A 27,965-nucleotide genomic window follows, 5' to 3' on the forward strand; every position below is an offset into this window, starting at 1 on the left:
TCATCAACTCTTCTCTGACCCTCAACTCTCCAGCTTCATCTGTTATTGTTCTCCAGTCAAGCTGATCTGCGTACCTTCCCCATACATGAGGGCCTCATTCCTAATCTTTTGCACATGGTTGTCTCTACCTGGAATGTCCAACTCCCCCCAGCAGTCAGGTTCCACCAACTCTTTTTTAAAATTCAACTGAAACAATGTTAACTTCAACAAGCCTCCCTGGCTTACTCTAAGCGACAAGAAGTGCTCCCTATCTTCTCTAAGCGACAAGTGCTCCCTATCTTCTCTCCACGTCCAGCTGTTATCAAATGCACCTACTTGGTAGTGTTCCCATTTCCGGTGTGTATGTTGTCTCCATAACTGATGCATTGTTGTTTGAAGTGAAGAATTTTGGTTTGCTTTTTTTTTTCTGTAAACTTTTCTCAAATAAATGCCTGATGAATGAATGGATAATCAAGTGAAAGAATGCACATGAACGTGAATTCTGGACTCAAATAGCTGTCAACATTGGGTATACAAAATTGCTGATGGGAAAAATCACTTTGAGTGAGATTTTGGTCTTTTATCCAAATATTAAGCAGCCAGAGAATCCTGAACTTTCAACTTGATTCTGAAACTCAACTTACAAGTTCCTTCCCTTGAACCTCCCTATAGGATTTGTGGAAATTTTAGTGAAGGTGATAAATTAACTCACTAATTTTTCTCTAGTTTACAGCTACTAATCCAGCTGAAGCCAGAGACTGGGTGGATCAAATAAATTTCTTGTTAAAGGGTAAGTATCATTATTATAGAAACAGTACTTGAGTGGATTTGCAGTTGAAGTTATATTGCATAAAACTAATCCACAGACTTCAGTATGGATCTTTTTTGCCCATTCTCCCTTTTACTCTCCCTATCACATCCTTTATAACAACAAATATTGCCATGTATGAATCAGAAGGTAAAGAAACCATCAACGTGGAGATGACCTCTGATGTCATTCTAGCTCATCCACCTACATACAGGCAAGTCTGTAATATTCATAATCACTAAGAAAAGGAGAGTCTAAAAGCCAACTCAGCTTATTTCAGTGTTTCCTAAGCCCTTGTATTCTGGAAAGGAAATTCATGATATCAAACTTAAAGTCATCTAGATGTGATTTAGGTTCAAAATCCTCTTGTTCTAGTCTTATTAGGAAGTAAAAACATAAACTCATCTAGGTGGCCTTCAAGAACATTGGACATTAAAAACAAATTGCTGTTTCCCAAGCCACAGTAAAATGCTCCTTGCTTTGGGATGGGAAGAGTCCTGCCTGAAGATGTTAAATGACTGCTCTTAGAGTACCCTCTGCTGGCCAGCCTGCAGGCACAGCAGTGACAGTGGCTCAGGAAACCTCATCTGGGAGTGGCCTGGCAGGTAGAAGTAGCCAACCTTGAGTCTGTCACTTGGCATCACTAACGCTCATGAGGGTATGCATCATGGCAGGACCCTGCTTCTGCAGAAAGGCAGAAACACCAACTGTGTACATGGCCCAAGACCTAGGGAGAAGCACGTCAACCTAAAAACACCAAGCCTTTTCATCTCCGTTTTTTATTCTGCTATAAGGTTTTATTGTGGATAAAAAGAAGGAAGCACCAGAGCTTTAATTACAAGAATTGCCTATTTTACTCAGTTTATGCCTTGCTATCAAAAAAACAAACTATTGCATCTTCCAAGAGCATCACGTATAATAGACTGGAACTAGGCAAACATGAACATTGATGGCGAGACTACAGGGTACACTCTCATCTAGGTGCCTTGGATTTATGCGTGTAATATACCCCTAAGTGTGTAAACCTCAATAAAACTCAAAGCAGCTTTATTGAGCTGTACCCTGTGGTACTTTCAGAGTCCCACATTGAAGAAATTATTCATTCCATTTTATTTTAAAACAAACAAAATAATAACATATGGTTTAAGCCACAAATGTGTCTTTGATCCCTTCCTCATATGAGGTGGCACCAGAATTCAGATGAAAATTGTTGCAAAATCTTTATTAAAAGCCTAATCAAGCCAAACAGTTTTATTGTGTTTTGAAATGAACATTGGAAGTCTCTCCATCCTTTCCTTCCCCAGAGTACCCTGACTGCACTCGCCCATCCTGCAGAGGCCCCTCAGCAGGGTTTCAGAGAGCACTCTGTACTACACGTCAGAGAATGAACCTTCCCAGTCCCCCATTAAAATAAAAAGCCAATCTCCCTCCCCTGCCCTGTGCTCCGCAGCGCTGTAATGGCTCAACATCCTCAATGCGGTGACCCACTTTAAGGTCAGCCAGACTGTACAGTTGTAAAAGGACATGGTAACCACATCGCTCAGCCATTCCATTTGGTCTTGTATTACTGTTATATTTTTCCATATCCTGCTTTCTTCCTCTTCCACTTTTGCCCATTTTTCTCTTTACAAACAAAGTTGTCTGAATTTTCTGCAGTGAGATCATGGGGGAGATGAGCTTCTGACGGCTCAAATACCCTAGGGAAGCCACCATAGTTCCCACAGCTCTGTGTGCCCTGGAGAACCACAGGCCATCACTCACCCTTGCAGTTTTCTACTTGACAAGCAGTGCACGGCACACTGGCATTTCCTCTTCTGGCCTATTTTCTTCCCTTCACCTTGTGTGCTCATTCACACACCCATGCTTTTCAGGGCTGCTTCATCCTGATCAAGTTTTATTGCAAGGAAGGATTTATGTTGATGGTTTAAACCTGACGCAGTGCTAGTCTGGCCTTTTCTGTAGATTTCCTGCCACCAAGGCCCACGTTAGAAATAACAGCACTTAACCTAGTGTTTCATTTTCTTTTGACATGTCTTATTCTCATCCCTCCTCCTCCTTCTCCCTCTTGCCTTTTCTTTTTCGTCCTATCTTGATTCATTCTCTTCTCTCCCCTGGCAGATCTGAGCTCCTTAACCATTCCATATGAAGAGGAGGAGGAGGAGGAGGAAGAAGAGGAAGAGATGTATGATGATATTGATGGTTTGGACTCCCCAAATGCTGGTTCCCAAAGCAGACTCATTATCTTACCTGCAAGTATGGGGCAGAAAGAGCCCACGGAGGAGAAAGAAGAAGAAGAAGATATTTACGAAGTCTTACCAGGTGATAATTTCATCTTCTATTGATCTTCCTCTAGTTTCAGAAACTCTTGACCTGGTAGAAGAATATAACTTTGAAAACTCCAGAGGAAGCCAAATCTCTGAAGGGGAGAATGTAGGGAAGCTTCCGTAGAGCTTCCATGATTCCCAGTAGAGAGGCTCTCTCTTGCTCTGGGAGCAAGACAAATTGATCAGGGAATGTCTTCTCATCTGTGCCAAGTGAAGTAATTTATTACATATGTCAACAAGGTTAAAAAGTCAAGAATACTCATGTTGGTTTTCATTGGTTTACTGTGAGTTTTGGGATGAGTCATCAAAACTCTCTAGTTTCAACTTCTTTTCTCTGTAATTGTGAGAATAATAGAAAGTCACCTCACAATGATGAAGGATATCAAAAATCTGAAGGAATACAGATAAATGCTGACAAACCTTTTCAGTTACCCAGTAAAACCATGATAGAGCACAACTCATTATTACCTAGTTCAGATATACCATGAATCAAATCGCATCTCTTACAAATAAGCCTAACATGCTTCCTCTGCCCACCATTACAGCAGGTCTGCTGGACATATTTTTTTTCTTCGCAAAGCATTACAACTGGCATCTCAAAAAAATGTATAGTCATCACCACTTCCGCATAGCCACTTCTGTGGGGATCACAGCAGCTGTTGAACAGTGCAGAGCACCGCGGGGGTCAGACTGTGGAAAACCGAAGCCTGAGCCTTTTAATTGTGAGGTAGTTAGACCACAGGAACACTGAATCTTCAAGTCCGTTCAGAAAGATCGCTCCTGTGGAAATTTGCCAGGAGTTCAGTGCTCTGCTGAGAAACTCAAGTTAAGCCTAAATTTATAGCAATTTAAACCTCAATCCCAGATGAACCTAGAAACTAAGGTGAACCTAACACTCAGGCCCCTGAAGACAGGGCTGGTTGCTAAAAAGCATCATCAGTAAGCAACTTGCATTTCAAGACTTCCTAAGAATAGGGTCCAACCCTGTCAATGCTACATTCATCTCTTCCCTGGGGAAGAAGCCACGTCATTGCTTCCTGAGTCAAGGAGCAGGGCTGTGGCTACAGATGTCCTCCTTGCTGGGACCTCACCCACCCCACTGAGGAGAGCCTGCTTCTTCTCCTAGCACTTCCAGCCTCTGCCAGTCCCGACTTCCTGAGCCTTTTTGTTGTGTTTTATTATGCAAATGATATCTTGGTTGAGGTTGAGCCATTTCTTGTGTCTGAAGTTAAAAAAAAAATGATAATTTCCTCAGCAAGTCATCGTCGTTAATGAAGTTTTACAAAAACAGATACAACCAAAGGAAAATAAAATTTCACAGGTGATAAATTTTTCCAATTTCCCTGGCAGAATTCGATAGGATTGTTAAATTAAGAGTGAAGGTGTCTGTTAGAAAGCAACGAGCAGTGATGGGTAATTTTATAGAGTGGAAAATTGAATCAAATTGCTACATTAAAACACAGCTCCTCTGAGAATCTTCCCTTTCACAGTCTGCTCCATTGCAACAGCAGGGTGCAGAAATGGATCTAATTCACAACACTCCCTAAAAGGAGATGTACTCCCCAATTTGGCCAGAATCTTCCTAGTGAGCTCACATTCCGCTCACTCCTGCCCAGGCTTGGGGAAATATCCGGGTTACCCTCCACCTTGGGTTACAGCTGTGGAAGAATGCTCTGGGAACACCTCATTGAACCACTCAGGCTTCTGGGGAGCAAAGAAGGGCCTTTTCATGCACCATGTCTAGTTCTCAAAGGAGCCAGGGAGGAGGGGCCTGATGCTCAGAGATGCAGAGCAAAGGAGAGCAAAGGGAAAGAGGCCTCAGACAATAAGATGAGTTTGGGACCCTCACCTTACCCAGGTGCATCAGTGAATGTATGATTGGCTTCTTAACAACGATCTTTCCCAGGCCTCCTTAACTCCTACCCTCAGTCATTGCAGCACTGCCCAGGGTACCAGGACATTCCTCCAAAATTCATGCCAGTTTGGATGTTGGAGTGGACTCCAAGGGCATGGAGACTGGTCTACTTTCTCAAGGAAAGCCATTTACCCTACATCCATCGCAGCAGTCCCTCAGAAGTGAGGAAGGCCACAGCATGGTTGAGCCAGGGTCTCTTCCTTCAGGTTAGGGAAATGGCAGCTAACTTGCTTATAAGTTTCCAAAAGACAATGTTGTACCTAGCCAACAGGTTCTTTCCCAAAAGCCTCTGTCCATCACAGTTTTTAGAGACAGCATTGGAGGTGGGATATATTAGCATTTAATTATGATATGAGTATTTCGACCGTAAGTCTCCATCACCCAGCTTCCCGCCCACGCCACTCAGCTTGTTGCTTCTGAAATTACTGTTCATTTTGCTTGTACCACACTACCAGTCCTGGGAGAGTTGAGAGGGAATGTGAGGGTGCCAACATTGTCTGCCCTCTGCTGTCATCTCACAAGACCACCTCCCAAGCAGCGGCACGTGAGAGACAGCGTGGTATCGCAGGTAAAAGTGCTGGCTCTAGGTCAAGATGGACCTGCTCTGCCACCTACTAGCTGCAAGACCTTGAGCAAATTATTTGCCCTCTCTCCGTCTGATTTTTCCCACCTATAAAATAAGGATAACAATAGTAACGATCACAGAGGGATATCGTGAGAAGTCTAGAACTGCTGCATGAAAAGCACTTAGAACAGAGCCCTGGCATACAGCGAACACTCAATAAATGCTGGCTGTTATTAATTTGGTAGTGTTTAAATAGAACGTGTTACCTCCTTGAGGAATTGAGGGTTGGCTAGTTCCCCACCTCCACCAACCAGACCTGACACAGTCCAGTTGGACGTTTTCAGCTATATGGATGAAGCAGGTGAAACTGAAAATCCTGAGCAGATGGAATGTGGAGTGCACCTTCTGCTCAGGCCTGTTTTTACTGCGAGGACAGGTGCTGGGTGGAGGGACAGCCAACAGTAACGTTGGATTGTGCTAACACTGCATACCCATCAAAAGTCAAATGACTTGGGTCTCTAACATTTGTTTCATTATAACAGGTAAATGTGCTTTGTGGAGAATATTTAGCATTGACAGTTCTGCTAATCTTACTTCCTCTTTGGGCTGGGGCCTACGCAAGCCTTATCATCTCTATGGCGAAGGCTGTGTGAGATTTCCCTTCCAAAATATAATTTCAATGGGCTTCCTAGGAGAGAGAAAAGTGCCTATAACACATACCAAGTCAATACAAAAATGTTTTTTCCTAATCAAAATAATATATGGGTCATCAAATTAAATGCACTACATCACATTAATCATGGGATAATTAGCATTTGCTACGTGGCCAGCACTCTCCTTCCCATGAGAGAAAACCAGAGCACTCGAGGTTTTCAGCCAAGACCACAAAAATGTTAGTCCCGGATAATATGGTTTCAAGGTTGGTATCCGGTGGGGTTTCTGAACATCCGTGTTGAGCATATGGGGGCCCTTGATTTTTAAGATCTCATTTGCAGTAGATTAAACTGTAGGGAACTACCACAAAGATTCCAAAGCGATATGTGGGAAACGGGAGGCTTTTCTGAGCCCTCTCTCACCCCTCCCCGAAATTATTTTACAGGCCAGCACAGGCCCAGTTTCATGATTCAAGATTCCATAAAAGGACAACTTTCATCAGGTTTTTCTTTGCCTGGGGCCTCAAGGCTGGAATCCAGCAAGGCGCCAGAGACCATGGAAGAGCTGTAACCGGGGCCTCGCAGCAGCTGCAGTGGCAACAGAATCTGGCTGTATTCTCTAGACAGACTTCAGGAGAGCAAACGGAAGGAGAGACAGAGCCCTCCCTGGGAATTTCTGTGCACATTCCGATGCTGCCCACACTGCCCCGGAGGGTTATTATAGACCCAGCAACCAGATTGCTTTATGATAAAGCATATAACTGGCTTTTTTTTTTTTTAATTTGAGTCAAATGGAAACAAGCATTCTGTGGAATGATTTTGCCCCCTGTACAGTTGTCCAGACCCACAGGAAGGGGGCATGGTGATAGTAGGAGGTCTAGGGAAAGAAAAAAAGCAGACACCAGAAATGCAAAGTTTATGAAGAAAGTGATTTCCAATTTCATAGAAAAGCAATGCTCCATGAGGGGAGCATCAAAGAGTCAGCGCAATCATCAGGCCCTCTCCGAGCTTCCTGGCCTTTTCTCGCTCTCACTCATGCACACTGGGCCCGAGCCACATGGTGCTGTTTGGCCAGCACCAAAACCGCAATCTTCTACCTAGATTACCCCCCTCCCACCCCGGATCTCAGCCTATGAAACCCTCCATGTCCTGCTCAAACGTGTCTCCCCAGTGACACCCTCCCAGATGCTCAACTGGAATTGAGCTCTGTTTTAGCCCTCTGCAGTGATTGGGATTCAGGTCTTTCGCCTTCAGTTATTAGGTGCTCAATTATTATTTGTGAAATTAAATTCAGTGCATTCCAAGTGTTGCAGTTAGCACAAATTGAGTTTAATATCTTGTACATCAAGACCATACCACGGAGAGAGGATGCACATATTTTGAGGTCACAGTTGAGATTACCAACTATACAACAGAGAATTAAGCATGTTATTAGCATCCTGCTCGTATTTTCCATGTTGTCTGAGGAGGTTCTATGGCATCCAGGGATCTACAACATATCTGTGCGTGCCGTGGCCTGGTTTCTGTTTCCGCTTTCCTGCATGTTCCCTTTGCACTTCAAGTCTCTCTGTATTTCTGTTGCATCTCTCAGTAGATCAACCTTGACATCTGGTTGCACGTGGATACATTTGGCATTTTTTAAGCCTCTGTCACTTTGCTTTGTTTAGGGGAAGTGATTTTCCTCCTTCTAATCCAGTCATTTTTTGAATGTTATTCTCCATGTCAGAGCAGCACTTCAGAGAAGAGCCAGGTGCCACAGGAAACTGCCTCCTCTCTGTGCCTCTGAGGTGGAGTCCATGTCCTGTTCCTTTCAGCCTCTCATTAGTGCCCCTGACATTGTGCCAAGAGTGTTGATTGAAATCAGCTCTCTGGATACTGATGCTCATTTGTGATGCCCCGTGGTTCTCTTACATGTTCGCACAGTTAACAGAATCTTCCTCAACTGTTTTCCCAATTGAGATGAGATATTTGGGAATCAAGTAGAGCATTTAATGTAATAAGTGGACAGTAATCTTTAGAGGTTAATTTGTTTAAAACCTATGTAAGGTTGGGGTCCCATATGCCCTGTTAGGAGCAAGAACCATTATAATCTATTACTGTTTAAAGTTGAGCTGGCACATAAATTTTAATTCTCTCTTAAATGAAGATGTATTTCAGTAGATATAATGCGAAAATACCTAATAATATTCTTATAAAGCAGTTCAACAAGCTCTTTAACCTAAAAACTATATATATTTTTCAAAATAATCTCTTTTAAATTAAAGCCCCACCTTACAGATGAAAAAAATTAGAAATTTGACTGTTTAATCCACTCCCTTTTGTGAGCAAAGAGACTTTTTTTTTCTGTTGCCATATAATCAGTTTTCTTGACTTTGGAGTTTGAAAGATACCAGTTTGATTTCATTGAAGAATCTGAGCTAAAGTGTACGCCTCTCTGTATTGTGCCCTCTGAAGCTGGGAAGGCGCTGAGAGGTGTGCCTTTCACAACTAGCTGTGGAGGGCACTTTCCTTCACCATGTGATGGTCCCCCCATACTCACTCTCTCAAAGGCCGCAGAGGCACAGCACCCAGCCTCTCACATTGATACCTAGGCTTCTTGACCTGAGCCCACTTTTAGCCACCTGGGAAGGACAACGTTAGATAGAACAGATGTGGGGATTGTAGCTTCCCCATTCACATCCATCACTGTAGAGCGCTTTAATGGTGGTGAATGATATATAAGATCTACGGCCAGCGTTCTGCTTTCTTTCTAGGTGACTCCACAGGCGCAATGGAAATCAGAGTATCTGGTCTGGAATTGAACTGCATAGAACAGATTTTTATTTTTTCCATTTTTGTATCATGACTGGATTAAGTGCTGTTGCCTGAAAGGATAAAGGAATCAAGTTTTAGTTTTCATTTTTATCATTGCAAATACATTTACATTCCCCTCTTTTACAAATGCAAAGAGCAGGCAAGCCACTTTCAATAATTTATTTTAAAATCAATGCTAATGAGGTTCTGTCTCGTCAGTGGCCGAGTTTTACAATAAAGTCTGATTTATTTAGAAAAGATCTTTGGTGTAGCTTCCCATCTAATGGTGGTGGGAAGGAGGTGAAGTAGCAGGCACGGTGACCCTCCAACTTCGGATCCAATTTGTAATTCACAGCGGAGACCTGACCCAATTTACATTGATTAGAATTGGGAGGAAGAGACATCTGCGCACAGACAGCAGAGGTGGAATAAACCCTCTCTGCAAAAGTGCCTAAGCATAGCAAGTTATTGGTCTCCGTGACTGAGTTGTTTGATATCAGCAAAAGAGCTGCTCTCTGTCCAAATTATTGGGTATCTCCAAAATGAAGGACGTACCAACTCTTCTTTTAATGTTTTCAATCCTATGAAATTGGTCCCACGTCCAAACGGAAAAGCATCATAGCAGAGGAAGGAAGGAAGTGGGCAAGTAATAAGAAGACAATGTGCAAAGAATGATGTTTAATGTGATTTATTTGAGCATGATCTATTTCCCATATTTGATTTCACTCCTCCATTATCTCACATCTTTATACCTCATGGTGGGGTAGGGGGAGCACTACAGGTGGTGAGTAGGAAATTCTCTGCTAGGTCATACCTGGAGATAAGAGGAGTTGAGTCTCTTTCCCACAGAATATTTATTATGCTATGTATCATATATTTCTTTAATCTTGGTAACGTGATTTATTTCCCCAGTATTGACCCCTTAATTTTTTTTTTTTTTTTGGTGAGGAAGATCAGCCCTGAGCTAACATCCGTGCCAATCCTCCTCTTTTTGCTGAGGAAGACTGGCCCTGAGCTAACATCCGAGCAGATCTTCCTCCATTTTACATGGGACGCTGCCACAGCATGGCCTGACAAGCGGTACTTCGGTGCGCGCCCAGGATCTGAACCCGGGCTGCCAGCAGCAGAGCGCGCGCGCTTAACTGCCAGGCCATGGGGCCAGACCCCGCTTAATTTTTATTTTGCAGGGGAACTGTATCATTTTGTATGTGAACTCAATTACTTTTTTAATATTCTATATGTTCTAATGCATTTTTATGCTGTTTATTTTTACTTATGAGCTTAGAGTTTACTTCCTCCAGTCTGACATACCAGAACTCATATTGTCCTATACCTTATATTTTAAAAAAAAAAAAAAAAGGAGGGACTGTCCCCAGACTATCTCCTCAGAAGCTGCATTTAGGGACATAACTATAGGGAAGCAAGACAGGTGAGTGCCCTAAGACCCAGAAAGGGAGAGTAAATATGGCCAGAAGAAACTGAGTATTCAGCCCTCAAAATGTTGCTTATTATGCCCCATTCACCATGTGTGTGAGAGAGAGAGACTATAGAGAGTGGCGGTGATGAAAAGAAGAATAGCAAGTGTATTTTTTGCTCATTTTACCGCACATATAAGATACCTAAATATGCTTCTGGCGCTCATGCTTTCTTGATAAAGGCCCAATTCCCATGTTATCAGGTAGTATGAAGTCTGAGATAAAACAGGTTAAATTTAGGCAAACCATGATGTGACTTTGGCCATATAAACACTTGACTGGAGTTAAACAATAGGGTTGACTTAGAACCCATTGTGTACCTGCAGCAGTTCATTAAAAGACCATTGCAACTGCCCTCAGGAGCTTACACTCTAATGAACAAGGCAGGCTGAATAACAACAGTAAAAAGATAACTACAAGCCCCAAGTACTAGGAACATAAAATTATGTACATGACCAGCTTCTGCTACAACCTAACGAAGCTTGATACACTGGGGATTAATTAATCATGGAGGGTTTAAACATGTGCTTAGCTTCACACACACATACACACACACACACACACACACACGAACACACACCCTAACTCTGGATGCTTATATGGAGATAATACATTTTGAAGAGAATTCTAGGAGGGGAGGAGAAATAGAGTTTGAGGAGAAGGATTAGGATTCTAGTCATAGGCACCTAGACAACCCAGTGGATTGGAAGCTCCCTGAGGGCAGGGACCCTGTCAGTCTTGTCCACTGCTACATCTCATTCCTAGTGCAGCACCTATATAGTAAGCACTTAAAAATGTCTGTGAATGAATGAATGGGGAGGGAAGGAAGAGAGGGCCAGTTTGAAGGTGAGAGATGATTTGGAAAAAAAAGCAAAAACAATGTGGTAATTATTGCCTGAAAGAAGAAAGCATGATGAGCTCATACTATATATATAGTAAAAAGACATAAGACTATCAACCTAATTGCTAATGCTGATCATGTTTATCCCCTCAGATGAAGAGCACGAGCTAGAAGAGGAAGCGAGTGGCACTGGACAAAAAGGAGGTATGAGAGCTTCATAAATGTACAGGCGCTGGGTAGGACATCCGGGCTTCCGGCTGGAGAAAGCACCTTTCTCCAGACAACAGGCATTACTGGACTTGCTAATTAAGAGGGTCCTGGTGTGTTGACCTCAAAAGCCCCAAATAAGATGACTGGATAGGGAAGTATCTTAACTTTAAAAGCAGCCACCCATTCACTTTAATTAATGTTCCCAGAACAGCTAAGATTTATCCTAGAGAAAGTGGGAAGCCAAACCAGATATTTATTTTTTCCTATCAGTATTTCTTAAATCAGTACAGTGAAAATAGAATTGCCTCATCTCTAAGAGATTGGAGGATTGAGAATGGAAAGAATGGAAATGTCTCTTCTCTGAGAGGCCCGGAGATTGCAAGTTCAGAGGGGAATGGAAATGTGTCAGATGTGAAAAGTGAACGTGGGGTGAAGGATAGAATTGCTTGGTGATGCTGACTTCTGATGGCCTGGTTTGATTCCAGGCACATTTGGAAATGAATATGTAACAGGTTTGCTGAATACAAAATTACATCTTATTCAACCCAGACTGTTAACCGTGCTTCAGGCTGTCAGTGAGCCCATCCTTTCTAGGGTCACATGCCCCTCTAAAGCCTCCTTAAGTGGACCAAGGACCTATTGTGTCGTTGTCAGTAAAGGAATGCGCATCGCAAGGGCCACCTCAAGAACATTCATTCTATCAGCAGAGCCTGAATTGTGGCTGATTTAGATACTAGCTGATTTTTTTCTTAGAGATTCTATGCAAGTCTTAAGCCCAGGAATTCTTTCTCTCTTCCCCACCCCACTCCTTCTCCATTTCTCTTGCCCTACCTTTTCCCATTCTCCTCTCCCTTCCTTTGCTTGTGCCTTTTCTTCTCTTCCTCATCCCTTCAGCAAAGCCCCCTTTCCTTGGTTCATTCTCTACGGGAGGTGAATATACGACAGGTTTAGCGAAGGACCCAACTTCATAAACACCCAACTTCTCCCAGAGAGAAAAAAGACAATGAAGAGTCATGTGCCAAAGCAGAAGAGAAAGGACTGAGGTGGGGATGGTGCAGGAGTGTTAGTGTAGCTTCAAGTAAGTATTTCATGACAATTAACACATGTGATTAAGTCCATTCTGAAACCTGTTTTTTACTGTGTTCTACTTGCTGTACAGAATTCCAGCAGAAAACCTGTTTCCTGACCAACCTATGTCCCACATATGTCTTTTCTCAACCAACTTCCATCACCAGTGCAAGAAAGAAACACTTTATGTGGACAGGTTGGGTGGAATAACTGGAAGCTTCCTATGGCCAACTTTATATTAAACTCCATTCAGGAAGCAGCAGTCTTCTGGCAGAAGTCTAAAACTCAGTTTCAGACTCCTCCTTCGTCTCATTTCCTCCTTCTGCCTCTCTTTCTAAGGTTCTGTCTAGGGGGTGAGGAGAGATTTATTTCTTAACTGTTCCAGCAGCTATAATTCAAGTAGGTTTTTTAAAAAAAAAAACATTTTTCCTCATGCTTCCTGTCTCCAAAATAGGTGTTGTTAAAGTGTAGTGAGCTCTAAATATGTTTCTATGGTTTATACTTCCCACCAGTTATAATGATTGGTGACTTAGTGATTAAAAAACAGAGGAGGACTTTTCGCTCTCTCTGCAGAATCTGAGGCAGGAATTTTTATTATTTGTGGTTACTTATTTATTTATTGAATTTATATAGTGCCTTTTTTCCAAAGGAGCTATAGAAACGGCAACAAATATGTAACATCCAAACGTCATCACTTAGCTGTATAACAATAAAATATGTATAGAGGTCCAAGGGAAGGGTAGGCAAGCCCCGATGAAGGCGTATAAAAGGCAGGGAGCTCTAGGACAATGTGAATTCTTATGTCAAAACAAACTACACAAGTTTGGTTTGCTTAGTTTTTCTCAGGTGTCACATGCATTTGGGGGTGGGAGTGGGGGGATCTTTTCTCCTAACAGATACTATGGCTTCCAGGGTTACCTTTAAAATCCGCGCACTTGTCTTCACTATTCCAGGGATCTTGTTGCTGGAAGCCTGTGCTTTTCCCTGATGGAACTGCTAACATTTTTAAAGCCCAACTAGATCTTATCAGAAGAGAGAAAAAAAGGAATTCGGTTTATCTTTATTGGGTGTTAATGACTCTGTAAGATGTAATTTCTTTTATTTTATTCTGTTACCTAGAAAATCTATCACAGCCTTGTAGTATTGATTGTTCAATCTATAAAGAGCTCGGTTTACAGCATGACTGTTAGTAACAGGGTTATTTTAATGAGTGACTCTTCAACACCTCAGATTTTCACTAAATTCCAACCCATCAGCCCAACAGTCTAACACTAAGTGTCTTTAGTGATGAGAGCTTATCTCCTTTCCCTATCATGAGAAGGCAATGTCCAGGAAACCAAAAATAAAACTCATCTTTGCTGCTTATATGAAAACTACCGGCCATTTTCTTGGGTATGCCATGTCAAATGAAAAGCGGAGCTGGAGGCACAAATCATCTTCGGACACGTTAAATCTTTGACCAAGGAAGATCTTGAAACAGGTTGTTTTCATTCTGAAATTGTGGGCAAACTCAGCCAAAGAGGAGCCCATGTTCAGTAATTTCTGCAGGGCAGAAAAATGGTTGCTAATAAGCCTTCCATCTCTGAGGGACTCATTCCACTCTGTGCCCGCCAATGGAGTGAACTGTGACATGAGAGAAACAGAGGGAAGCCACAGAGGTATTTGCAGCTCTTTTTGAAACCTATTTCCCAAGACCAAACATGAGTTGATCCTCAGCCAGCTATAATTTTGGCCCAATAAAAGGAGCACAAGAGATAAAAATCAGGATCTGTGAGTGTTCCCACTTCAAGACGATGGTTATAACATTAAGGACCACAGTAATTTCAAAACCCAAGACTGAAGATCTATGAAAACAAGCCAAGCAAATGGTATTGTTCAGTTGCTCTTCCTGTTCTGGTGTCATAGTCAATGAGCTTGGCAAATTTTCTCATGCGTTTCCTTCTGAATTAGTTAATAAGGTATCAGCCTGAGCCTGCTTTAATGGACTGAACATAGTGGCCTTTTCTGGCCTGGCCTAGAGAACATTTCAAGTCCCTTCCAGTGGGCCACTGCTTTGGCCTTCTTTGTCCAAGTCTCACCAACCCAAAATCTAGCAAAGACTAGCTTTACCTGTCTTCTTGTTTTGTCTCTCTTTTCCATAATTTGTTAAGTAGTTGTACCCAATGCAAGGCCTCATTGGCACAGTCCTTTTGCTTATCAAGACAATGTAAACAACACGCTGACCTGCCTTTAGCCTCTTTTCCTTGGTCTCAGCTTGAATTCTGGAGCTACCCAATGTCCCCCAAACAAAAGCCCAAGGTGACATATGAACTCTGGAAGGAACACAGTCAGGTTCTGTTGTCCCTAAGGAGGAGGAGAGGCAGAAAGGTGTCCTGGTTCTTTTACCTTAGAACTCTCTACGTTATAGAGGCTCATTTTCAAATATTGACTCTGGGGCAGGCCCCGTGGCTTAGCGGTTAAGTGCGCGCGCTCTGCTGCTGGTGGCCCGGGTTCGGATCCCGGGCGCGCACCGACGCACTGCTTCTCCAGCCACGCTGAGGCCACATCCCACATACGGCAACTAGAAGGATGTGCAGCTATGACATACAACTATCTGCTGGGGCTTTGGGGGGAAAAATAAGTAAGTAAATAAAAATTATTTTAAAAAAATACAAAACAAATATCGACTCTGTCAACAGTAGCACCAACTTGGCCCCAGTTACAGGAGAAATGACTATCACTGGTTATAAAGAACTTGACGTGGAATAACAAATGCTTTGCAATAAATACCTAGAAAAGAAAGAAAAACAATATGTTTTTTAATTTGGTCTGTTGCTGTTCTTCATATGACATTTTGTTTGCTTGAAGCTTAGCTTCTCTTATGTGGGATAAAGAAAATAAGATGCTGCCCCTTTTTTTTCTCTCTGGAAAAAGTCCTTCTCAGCTCTGCTAGCAATTTAAATGCAGTGATCATACCCATTAGCTTCTTTATCATTGTAATTGTTGTTAATTGTTAAAACTGTTTTAGTTATTAGTGGTGTCATTATTGCTCTAGGTCCTCTGTCTGTTTTATGCTGAATATATTAGTGCTTTGCTTTTGAATTACCAGGCTTTATTTAGTGCAGAGTTACGTTTTTTGGAGAGACATTGAGAAATGCTGGCATTAAGCTTTATTCTTTTGTTTTTCATTCCAAATGGACAGACTGGAAAAAAATAATTAGATGGAGTAATGTCCTCAAAATGAGAATGAGGATGTTTTGAATTAAATGGTCAGAATGCTGCACCATTTCTGATCTCAGACTGCTGCCAGAGTAGTGTAAACCTAAAGGAACCCCAACCCAGCCCACAGAGGCAATCCTCTCAATGCGTCTCCCTGATCTAAAGAAATCAGTCTCCTCATGCAGTCACTTATTTATAGAACGAGCTGGGCAAGTTTAGGGAGGATCTGAACTGGCCCTGCAGAATTCTGGGCCTTCAAGCTCTTCCTGGGGCCAAATTTCAGGAATGAAGCCCTCCTCAGCCTTACCTCTTTCTCTCTTCAAGGTCTTTAAATAACACTCACTCTTGGTCAGGTTTTTATTACACAACTAAAGCTTCAGGGAAGCCTTCCCTGACCCCTCAGACTAGGTTAGATTCTCTATTATACATAGCACCCTCAACTTCTCCTTTGCAGACATATGGTAATCATAAATACATAAATATTGGGTGACTGTTTGCTTCACGATGCTGCCCCACTGGATGGTAGCCCTAAGAGAAGGGACCGTGGGTGGCCAATTCAGAATTCCCAGCATCTAGCACAGTCCCTGGCACTTAGTAGGTGCTGTGTGCATGTCTGTTGAATGCTGAGGAATGACTGTAGTGAAGTTGTGTGCACACATACACATAAGTGCCAATCACACATGTTAAACAGGGACTCGGCAATACAGAGGCTGATCCTGTCCAGCTACGGCATTACTCTTCACTGATTTCTTTAATACCAGAATACCTCTGTCCAGATAGCAAGTCCAGCCTTTTCCCCGTTTTTAGCCCTTCATTCTACTTATTTTTTAGAGCTGTCCTTTATGGTTCTAACAATTCTAGTTCTTGGTCTAGACTAAACCATCTCCTGGATTCCTGAGCTCCATAGTATCTTCTGTTGGCCTTTAGCTGATGAAGAACCAAAAGCATTTTCCATCTTTATTTTTTCTTGGAAGGCTTCTGTTTTTCTCCTAGCTTCTTGCTTTCTCTGTGATCTATTGTGCTTTTACAATAGGTCTTTTTCCGAGTGTTCTCCCCAGGTCTCTTATATACCCAATATCAAATCGCTTTATACATATATACCCAAAAGGTACTCATAATCTTAGGAGCTATTCCACCATCCAGGCATGTGGGGAGCAGTACCCCACAGTGATCATCTGCTAGGCCAGAAAAAGCCAAGACAACTTGGTCAGTCTTTCTGCCATTCAGAAATATCAAGCTGTGTCTTAAAAATCTATTTGTATAAAATGATTTTTTCTGTCATATATAAATCCATGAAGAATAGTGATGTCAATATACATTTCATTCCTAAATTTAATCAAAATCTTGGGTTGATTAATCAACTCCATTACGACTGAAATGACATAAATATATCCCCTGGGAAAACTACTTTCACTTTTCAGGGACTGATATTTCTCTATTATTTCATGCGCTGATATCCCAAAAAATATATGCCTTGTCTTTTCAACAGTTAGCATTTTTCTTCCAATGTATTTTTCTTCCAAATGTATTCTTAACTCTGTGGCAGAATGTTTCCAGTGTAGTTGTCTGGTTTGCTGCCCTCTGTTGTCTACTGCCTATGCAAACAATTTTCTGTGTATAGAAAACATGCCTGAGTTTCTACATGGTTGACGTTTTTACTTCTGTTTGCAATATCTGAGTCTTAATTAAATAGCTCTGTCCCTTATCTTTTTTTGTGCACTTTAAGATTCCTACTAAAGTTCTTTTCCAGAGACATGTAGAGATCTTGCTCCCCATGCCTTTATTATTTGAATTGCTCGTAAGTTAAGAACAAGTAGAAAAAAAGCAAATATAGCCACGGTCTCTGTCCCTCCACTGCCCACTTGCCCCCCCTATATTCCCATCCTCAGAGACTATCACCATCAGTCCTCATGGGAGAGTCAAGACAAATGAAGGGTAAGGTGGAAACTGGTAGACTAGGGTCCCTCCAAAATCACTTGAATTTTAATTAGAACCCAGGACTCCTAGCTCCCATCCATAGGAATTTCATCTTTAGTAGGTGCTTTGCTTACAGCTCCCATACGTAGCATCCTAAGGAACGGAGAACATTGCCACATTATCCCTGGTCTAGTGGGCATTAGCTCCCCTGCCATTCAAATCCCCAGATTCTCTCCCGCTTTGTACTCTCGTGTTTAACCTTTCCGGGTAGAAGAAGATCAATACAAATTCTTCATTGTTAAGAATCGATGGCTGTCCTGTGGCATCACTGCCATCTAGTCTTGCTGAGAAGCCCAGTAAATCTCTCCAGCTGCTTCTAAAGCTTGGTTTGTCGTCTTCAGTTGCTTTCATTTTTAATGCAGATCACTTTGGTTTCTGTTCCCCTGGGGGCTTGCAGATAAATCTTGGCAGACATGTTCAGGGTTTACAAATGAGATGCTGGAAAAGGGCCAGCCCACCCAGAATTTAGTTGTAATGGATGAGACACCCCCTTGGTTCCACTTAAAGACTGGGCTATTCGTTTCCGTATTTATTGGTGATTACTTCCTATAGTACCTGGGTGGGAAGTGCCCAGGATGAAGTTCCTGTGTAACAGAGGAGGCTAACATGTGAGACTATGAGGTAGACACATGCTGGCTGACTCAGCCTCTCTTGTAAATAGAAGTCGGAGACTTATCCCATTCCTTCACATGCATAACGAAGAGAAGCACTGGATAGTTTAGATACCATGGATCAAGAAAGTCTGGCTGGAAATCTCTATGTGCTGCTTACTTACAAACCGAGTGAAAAATTACCTGCCTGATTTTATTTTATTAATAAGTGAATATATTTATCATATTATTGAATAGCATCCGACTAAGGGTGATCTGTAAATATTTAATGTTAGTGAATGATCTCCTGGGCCGGACCCGTGGCTTAGCTGTTAAGTGCGCGCACTCCGCTGCTGGCGCGCACCGACGCGCGGCTTCTCCGGCCATGCTGAGGCTGCGTCCCACATACGGCAACTAGAAGGATGTGCAGCTATGACATACAACTGTCTACTGGGGCTTTGGGGGAAAAAATAAATAAATAAATGATCTCCTTCTCGCACAGTCCTTGGCTTATGCTGAGTGTTTGGCTGTATCTCATCCTGACCCCCCCTAAATCTTAGGTTTCCTAGGGGCAATATTAGAACCCTGGTTTCCAATTGCAGCAAAAATGTGGGCTCCACGGAAAAAGATAGAATCCTTTTAACTTTGATTTCTCCTCTCTTTGATCAGTGGACTATGCCAGTTATTACCAGGGCCTATGGGATTGCCATGCTGACCAGCCAGATGAACTGTCCTTCCAACGGGGTGACCTCATCCGCATTCTGAGCAAGGTAAAGACATAGAATGTGGGGCTTGGATCAAAAGTCAATTTTTTTACTCTTGATGATGTAGTCACCATACCCAGAAGTCATATACTTCTCTTGTGTGTATTGCATGGCTCCCTCACACGTAAATTCCCATTGATTTAGAATTGTTAGGGAAAAATTTAACTGAAAATTAAGATTCAGGAACCAATTTTCAAATTTAAAAATACAATAAAGTAGACATAATACTAAAGCTATGCCAATCAAAATTTGATCTTTTTAGGGTCTTGTGGTGCTTAAAAGGTCATCGCTATGTACATAATTTATTACCATATAATACTCTTGAAAACATTCTAGCTAGATCAGCCACCTTCTTATTTCATTTATAGATAAACAAGACTAATATAATTATGTATGGGGGGAGGAGTCAGAGCTGGTTAGCTCAGTTGGTTTGAGCAAGTGCTGATAAGGACAAGATAGTGACTCCACCCCCACAAGGGCCAGCTAACTTGATTCTTTTCCTCAGTCACAAAGTTAACCCCTAGCCCCAGCTAACCATCTCACAAATAGTGTTGTTGATCATAAAAATTTGAGAGGAAAAAAAAAGGATAGATTATTGCAGATCCATCACCAATGTGAAGAAGATTCAGAACTCAGGGGTACTGTCTGAGGGATCAGTAGCATCACCTTTGTAAAGAAAGACTACACATATTCTATATAGGTGGGCTAAGGAAATAGGTTGTGTCCCTGAAAAAACTTATTAAAAAATTCTCTATGAGGTCAATGAATATGTACAAACACATTTTTGAAATAGGCACAATTTGCTCTTTAATTGATGAGTATGTGGATTCCATAAAGGAAAATTGAAAACCTATTGTATTATTAGTCCATCATTGGCCGTTTATCTTTATTCTGTGAATGGTACTACCTTGGCCAAGGGTTTGTCTCTGTTTGAAATATAACATAGGCTTCTTAGGAAAAGGACAAGGGCTTACCCAAGGTACCCTTTAGTGGTTCCAACAAATCCCCTTTGAACAAGGACCAAATTCAGACCCAGCCCTTTTCGAGAGAGTAGGAATCCTGCAAGCCCTGCTGAGTAAGATTACAATCTTCTAGTGATTTCTTCCAGAGTCCTAATTCAGCACCACCCTAATGCCATTCTGGTGTTGCTTCAATACACCAAGAATAAATTGGAAGCAAAGAAGGGAGTGGACATTGGCCTGATTGGTATTTCAAATGCCCAAAAGCAAGGTTTGCCGTGTAATAGAATTTGTGTACATTACCACGCTGGCATTACAGGGGTAATCGAGTTATCCACTCAGGTGTGACCAGGCCTCTGTTTGCCCAGAGCCTGCAGGTGAACAAATTAACTGTTTACATTGTCTGAGGTGCCTGCAGCAGGTAGGGGGGAGAACAGAGCCAGACTGTTTGCTGGCCTTCTCTCTCCATCATGATTATTTTGTTTGTTTTGCATGTCTTTTGCCTTTGTTAATGGCTTCTCACTGGGGGTCCCTTTCTTCCATTTAGAAGGGGCTGTGCGGTGGCTTGCCCTGCAGTACAGAGCTGTCTGCGGTTACCATTACCACGCTGTTGTATTTTCAAGAGATACCAAAGAACATGGGGAGCCTCCCCACCTGCTTTTTTTTTTTTAACCAATCCCCCTTCTCCTCCTCCATTACTAAAAGCTAATATATCAGAGTTTAACTCAGCGAGAATATTTTACTGTGCTGGTTCTATCAGGCTTCTCTCTCCATCTCCTGGAAGGTCCTGAGTCCATTTTCATCTCTTACCATTGTAGTAGTGCATAAGCTCCACCAGCTGCCTCCCTTCTCCACGCTGCTAATCCCTGCATGTCAGAGGAGGAAATGAGAAGCTAGAAGCTCAACTGAAGTTTCTCTCATAAAGCTTCATTCCAGTCAACGTTGGCTTGGGGAGCATTTCAGATTGGATTTACCTTTATTATATTACCTACATCAATAAGAGTCCTTGGACAGGAAAGAACCTTAAAAGGCCACCCAATCCATTCCCTTGCCTCTAAGAAACACAAATGAACCAATTCAGACAGATGGAAAAGGAGATTCCACCACCATTCTCAGCTCTCTGTCTATTCAGACGTTCCATAACTCCTAATGTCTGGAATTTTCTTTCATATGGATCCTAAATTCATTCCACTTTAGTCCCAGCTGGCTTCCTTTGTTGGAGTCAGTTACTCTCTGCAGCCTGCTTCTCAAACCTGGAGGAACGGAAATGACCCAACTTGAGGTTAGTCCAGAAAAATGGCATCTAGAAATCTCCATCTTACTTTTCTCTCTGGCCAGTAGAACCTTTGTCAGGCAAGAAAGGCCTGCTATTTAGGAACTTGGAGAACTCTATTTCCCTGAGAAATGCAAGACAAGATGCAACTGGGTGCGGCTCAGCTTACCTGGACTGGTTTCCAGACCTGTAAAATGCGGGAGTTGTGTTGGATGACCTCTAAGGTTCCTTCCACCTCAAACATTCCCGTTCTAAACATGGTGAGGCTGCAAAACAGCTAAAGAAATTCCACATAAAATGTGTTTTAGCTTTAATTATTTATTCAGAGTAAACAAACCAAAAAATTCCAATTACGAGCTTTGTTGTTTTTGACCTTCATAAATGTATCTGGTTTCCCCCTCTCTCTTTGTATGATAAAAGAAATATTCTGAAGGTGGGGGGGCAGATGGAGAACAGAAAGTGGCCCCTGGATGGGGCAGTGGGGTGGAAGGGAGGAGGAGGAGCCTAACAGCTTTATTCTTGGGCTCCTGCTGCTCCCTGCTGTTTCTAAATAGTTGCCCAAGTGTGACCCAACCTTGAATCCTAGAATCCTAGGGCCAGGAGAGTCTGTGAGGCGTAGACGCTTTGGGCAGGAATGATCCCAGAAAGAAAGCTATTTATCCTTTTTAAAAAAAATTTTTCCAGAGAGGATGATTGACTGGGCAAGAGAGATGCACCCCATTGATAACCAAATGCCTATCACCTGTCCTATTCTTAGAGAAGCAAGTTGTTAACAGATGGGTTACTTATGTGGCCCTGAGCAAAGTCACTTCATCTTGCTAATCCTCCATTTCCTCATCGGTAAAAATTGGGATCCTTTCTATTCATAGGGTGTTGTGATGCTTACATTAGAGAATTTGAGTAAAGAAGTGCCTGGCATGTAGGAGATGGTAACTATTACTTTAGTCCCCTCTTGTCCCCTCTTTTCCATTAACAATAAAGTAAACCTTTCGGGTCAATTTTGGGTATTTATTGAACATTCTAGGAGTTTAATAAATTATTGGTGAATTGAAAGAGAAAAAAAGGTAGCCTGTCCTGCCAAGAACTCTTCAGAGAGATGCTCAAAAGCACAAAAGGTTCTCACCTGGAAATTAGAAAACCTTCCAGCGAAGAGGCCTACATGGAAATCCACCGTGTGTTTCCCGGTCTGAGAGATTTCGTCACTGACAAAATTGATGGGTTGTTCCAACTTCTCGTTTGAGGAGAGGCCGGAGCCCATGTTTCCAATCTCTAAAACAGTCACCAATGGCACAGTCAGCAGGAATCCCACTGGCCTCCCCTAACACATCCATACATTCCTAGGCCCCATGCAGTTTCATGCCCACTTAATTCTCTGAGTTCCAATTTGGGTCTTAAAATATATTAAAGGGAGATTTTAATAACGAAGCAGATCTGTGCATCCAGTGGATGTTCCCACGTTCCTTTTGGGCCCTGATATTTCTGAACAGCTTTTTCTGGGGCTGAGCTCCACTTCCTCCCCGTGCAGGGACGTGGCTCAGGCCACAGCGGGGTGTTTAGCGCCCTTCAGTGGCTCCAGATTGTGGTGCTTGTGCAGGTCTCCTCATACGTAACCGATGGCTCCTGAGAGCCTGCCTCTCGTAAATTACTTCCCACGATGCCTGCGACCACCGTAGAATTCAAGTTTGAATAGAGCAGGAAAAAGGTGTTTGAAAGGCCTGTTCACTCAGCTGCATTTTAATTTCCTTTTCAATCTTGTCCCAATTAATTTCACAGAATTAATCTCACAGAAGCAAACTCGGCAGCGTTGAGGCTGCGGTTTTAGTATGGCGGTCGCTCTGCCTGCACATGAAATAGGAGCTAATATAAAAATCCATCTGCTGTGTTTGAAATACACGCCGGCTGCTGCTCAGTCCTGTCTGACATTTCAAACATCAACAGCGGGGAAAAGTGATTTGGGGGTTAGTGGCCATCAGTACTTGGCAGTGGTTCAATAACAGGTGTACTCCGAAAATCCATTCATCCTGGGCACCAGGCATGACAGGGCAGGTGCTGAATCACCCTCCATGCAGCATCACCGTGCCCTGGCTTCACTCCTTTTATCTCAGGATCGTAAGGCCATTCTGTGGACTGCACTGCTCTGGGCATTTGTTATAAGTGGGAGAATGGGAAGTAAGAAGCCTCTGTTTGGATAAGACAAGTCACAAGTCCCAGCTTTCAGAGAACTGACTCTGTCTTCCTGGCTCCGAGGTCTTTCACTAGGGAGCCTCCTTCCTAAATAATAAAGGTGCTTGTTCTACTATGTGAGATAACCTAAACGCCCAGTTAAAAATTAAGCCTCCTGTTCCAGAAGTAATTTATAGTAGTAACATGAGCTGTCCAGCAGATAAGGGCAAATTAAAGAATTCTAGTCTTTCTCAATTAACTAGAAAGGAGAAGTGGTCCCTGAATGAGGTCCTCCATTTAAGGTAAACCGAGTCGGTAGGCTCCATCTCTTGGGCTTGCGTTGTGTGCCTCACGAGTTGGCCTTAGGCTCCTCCAAGGTTTGTCCAGCTACTTATTCCCGTGGAAATCAGCCTTGAAGCAATAAGTTGGGCACCACATAAGGTTCATGCTTACATGGTGGCTTAGCTGGGGTGGGAAGATATTCCCGTGGCCCAGACACACTGTGCTTTGGTTGTCTTCTCTGCTGGTGCAGTTGATGTGGAAACAGGGAGCCTTACAGGCAAGGTCAAGTTTAACATCGAACACACAATGCTGTCAGATGGCCATGGGCCATATGTAGACAAGAGAGACTGACTTTGTCACCCTGGATGACATTTAAGCTTCCAGCACTGGGTTGGAGCTACTTAAACTCAGGCTAGATCCCGGCTCCAAACCCAGCTCCTAATTCTCTGAATGCAGCAGGCTGTTCCTGGCACACCTGGACTATGTTAACATAACACCGTGTCTGTTAGGGTGGGATTTTTAAAGCCCAGTACTCTCCACCTACTCCCTCAAAGGACTACTTAAAGAATGTAGACCTTTCCCCTTCCTTGACCCCATCCTCCCCAAGGAGATTTGTATGTTGTAAAAATTATCTGAATGCAGCAATACTTCCTCTTTTAAGTGTGCTTAGTTGAATGTGACAACAACCCTCATAAAAACAGATAAGTTAATTCTTTCAATTGCTTTAAATGAAGGATTTTTTTTTTTTTTTTAATTTCAGGGCTCTGAGGGAAAGGAGGTGTTTGGTGACATCTAGTGTCCATTTAGGACTTCCTCAGGCACCATACCCTCTGCTGGGCTGGGTGGGGGATGGGCAGGGTTATTTGCAAGGTAATTTGGGGGTAGTAAGTGGGGAGAATATAGGCCTGGGGCGCAGGCTGCCCAAACAGTGTGATGAAACTGATCAATGCCTGTCAAAGAGCTATTATTCACCTCTGACCTAACCAGAGGGGGCGGGTGAGGGGGGATACCATTGGAAAATATCTTTTCTTATTTATGATGATATGAAAGAGAAGCAGAAGCTGTCCCCACCACCCCATTTCATGTTAACAAGCAGGTCAACACTGTGCTGTGATGACGAAGATGATGATGATGATGGTGTTCTCTCTCATTAATAACCCCTATGGGAGGCTATAGAGTTAGGAGGATAGGAATGGGATTTGGGGTCAGCTGGAAGGCAACGGTCATACACCGGTCAAATTCAGTAGAGGCCATTCCTTTCCCCCAGACAGGAACCAATCGTCTAGAACAAACCCTGGCAGCCTCATTCCTTCCAGGTAATTTTTATAAATGAGGGGACACCCATTCCAAGAGAGGACAAAAAGGAGAGGGTGTTTGTGTGTGTGTGTGCATATGCGTATATGTAAACCTGCTAACAAGAGGCCCAACTGCATATCAGCCCTATCCTCAAAACCCTGGCCATTTATTACAAAACCCGTTTTTAAAAAAGAGAATAAAATTGGGATTTTCCACTTTAATCTCCTTACTCCTAAACTGTTGTCCGGGACAGGATTGTTCATTTTCACACACACACACACACACACACACACACACACACACACACACCCCTGTCAGTCAGGTGGAAAGTCCCAGATCAGATAATTAACTATGAGGCCCAGACAGAAATGTTTACCTAGAACCACATAAGCTGTGGCAGGGTTAGGTTAATGCTCAGAATCACCCGATGCTTTACAAACTCCAGTGTAAAAAATTCCAGCCATTTATTTTGCAGTGAATTTATAACAAATGCTGTTAAAGCCTTCGTCTTTTGACAGAGGTAATAATAAATTCACTGTTAAAGACGGTAGTTTAATTCCTTATACCTCCAATACTGCACAGAATAAACCATATTCATCACTGAGTAATTTTTTACCACATAAATCTTTAAAACTAACCGGTGAAGGCTGTTGAGACTGAAATATTGTGAATTTATTAGATATGCCCATGTAGTATTGGATTCAGAGGTTTCCATTCGAATATATTATGGGGAAAATTTGTGTCTTTAACTGTGACATTCCCTCCATTTCCCACTGCCAGTATTATAACCAGCAGCTCCTCCAGAGTCAACTGCACGTTTATTAGACAGAGATTTAGTAATAAACTCCGCACTAATCTCCCAAAGAGGCTGGATGACATTTTGGTGAGATGCTTTATTTAAAAGGAGTCACAAAAGCTTTGTTTCTGTGTAATTATTTTCTCAAAAGGAACTCAGCCTCCCCCAACCTCTGTCTGCCAGTGTTTCTTGGTAGTGTATGGATCCAGCTTTCCAACCAAACTAGCAAAATATTGAAGCAAATTATAACCTCATTGCAAACATACCGGGCAGTAACTTGTACGCAGTTTATAGGATTAGTTATCAGGGGCTTGGGGTAATTGGTTAGAACACAGAAAAGCTAGAATTAGCAGATATTGACAGCCATATGGTAATATTTAAGGCTAATAAAAAGATTATATTAATTCTCAAACTAGAAATAATAGACAATGGTTTCAGAAAACTTGCTATTTAAAAACTTTCATCTTGACGTATGACACATTAAAGATACAATTAAATCCTCCGATTTGAACAAAAATCCTTTTACTCTACCTTATTAATTTTGAGTGAAAATCTGTGCTTCTTAGATGAGAATATTCTGAACCTTTCTCACGATTTGCTAGTGAAGCGACATTTAAACTAACCAATTGATTATGTCAAATTGTAATGCCCTCTCCAGTTTCATTAAGGAAACATTAATATTGCTAGAATGAAAAATATTTTTTCTGTTAGATGCAGAAATGTGCATCATCTTTTTAGCAAAGAACTTTGGCAGTTTCTCTGTTCCCACTAATAATCTGTATTTGGGAAGAGTCCAGATACTAAAAACTTCCAAGGAGCATTGTGAACTTTAAGATTTTTTTTTTTAATAAAATAAAATCAAATAGGTTTCTAACTGTTAAACAAAGGAGAAAAATTTCCTGGCAGTGCAAGACTGCAGCCCATCAGAATAATTGTTAAAAGACAGAACCCGGCTAGAAAGATAAGCATAATACCAGCAATTAATATTCAGCATTTCACATTATAGGCAAGAGGATGTGTTTTTCTTTGTAATGTGGCTCATAAGGTAAGGGTGTTGGGAGCCAGACTCTGAGCTCTGTCTTCTTCTCGTGCATGAGGATTAAGGAGAAAAAAAACAGCGACAACAATCCCACTCCATCTGTAAATGAACAAACATCTTGATTTTATAGCTATTTGCTTTGTAAAACTGAGGAATGAAACAAAAATTACTGGATGCCTAAGTAACACTTTAATTCTGAATTCATTTACGCTGTAGCTCTGTAGTTGTCACAAACCATAATGCAGTATTTAATTAAAATAACAGAAGTGCATCTAGATATGTCCTGGGGTAGCTATCACCAAATTATAGTCTATGCCATCCGTATTTTATTTATGAAATGGTAGATTCAAAGGTGCAACTAGGCTGATACAAAAGCATAAACATTTTAAACCTGCATTTTTATAAGGGCTTTTTTTTTTTCCTGCTGCGTCTTTAAATTTTTTCCTCCTATCGTTCGGAAGTTTTTTAGTGGGATTGTTTTGATGTCGATAAAGATCTAAAGATCTCTCTTTCTAACTCTTGCTTTTCAACTATTGACCTCCTGAGTCTTCTGGCTGTGAAATCCTCTGTCTGTTGTCATGGAAAAGGCTTGTGAGGTTTCACAGAAGCCACTGCAAGCACGGGACATCTTAGCGGAACTTGGACGTGGATTCCAAGAGGGTAGGAAAAAAGCAAACCCTTTTCATGCTCAGTGTGCTTGTTCCCATACCATCTTCCTTGCGCCTTTTTTTTACACCTATAAATACCCGTTATAGTTTATATGCTTGCTTGCTTTACTTTGTGGATGTTCACATGCAGACATACTGCTCCTTTTCATAAACTCATAGCATCTATCTTACACACACCCACCATCTATCTCCTCGTTCACATTGGCTGTCCCATCCGCCTCCTTGTCTGCAGAATTATGTTCACCAAGGTCCCGATTTATAGGAAATAAATAATGAAAATGGAACGGACTGGGAAAGATAATCGAAACATTCAAATTGTTATTTTTCAC

At 42.1% G+C, this 27,965-nt stretch overlaps 1 protein-coding gene across 1 annotated transcript in view; it reads left to right on the forward strand.

Annotated features, from left to right (window-relative positions):
* SKAP1 (src kinase associated phosphoprotein 1) overlaps positions 1-27,965 on the forward strand; it is a 257,023-nt gene that overhangs the window by 218,118 nt on the left and 10,940 nt on the right. Inside the window, exons 8-11 of the mRNA XM_058560762.1 lie at positions 706-769; positions 2,906-3,106; positions 11,507-11,557; positions 19,066-19,166. Of these exons, the coding sequence (XP_058416745.1) occupies positions 706-769; positions 2,906-3,106; positions 11,507-11,557; positions 19,066-19,166 (417 nt within the window). The remainder of the gene's footprint in view (positions 1-705; positions 770-2,905; positions 3,107-11,506; positions 11,558-19,065; positions 19,167-27,965) is intronic.

This window comes from Diceros bicornis, chromosome 18 (assembly GCF_020826845.1).
Source record: "Diceros bicornis minor isolate mBicDic1 chromosome 18, mDicBic1.mat.cur, whole genome shotgun sequence".
NCBI classification, from domain to species: Eukaryota; Metazoa; Chordata; class Mammalia; order Perissodactyla; family Rhinocerotidae; genus Diceros; species Diceros bicornis.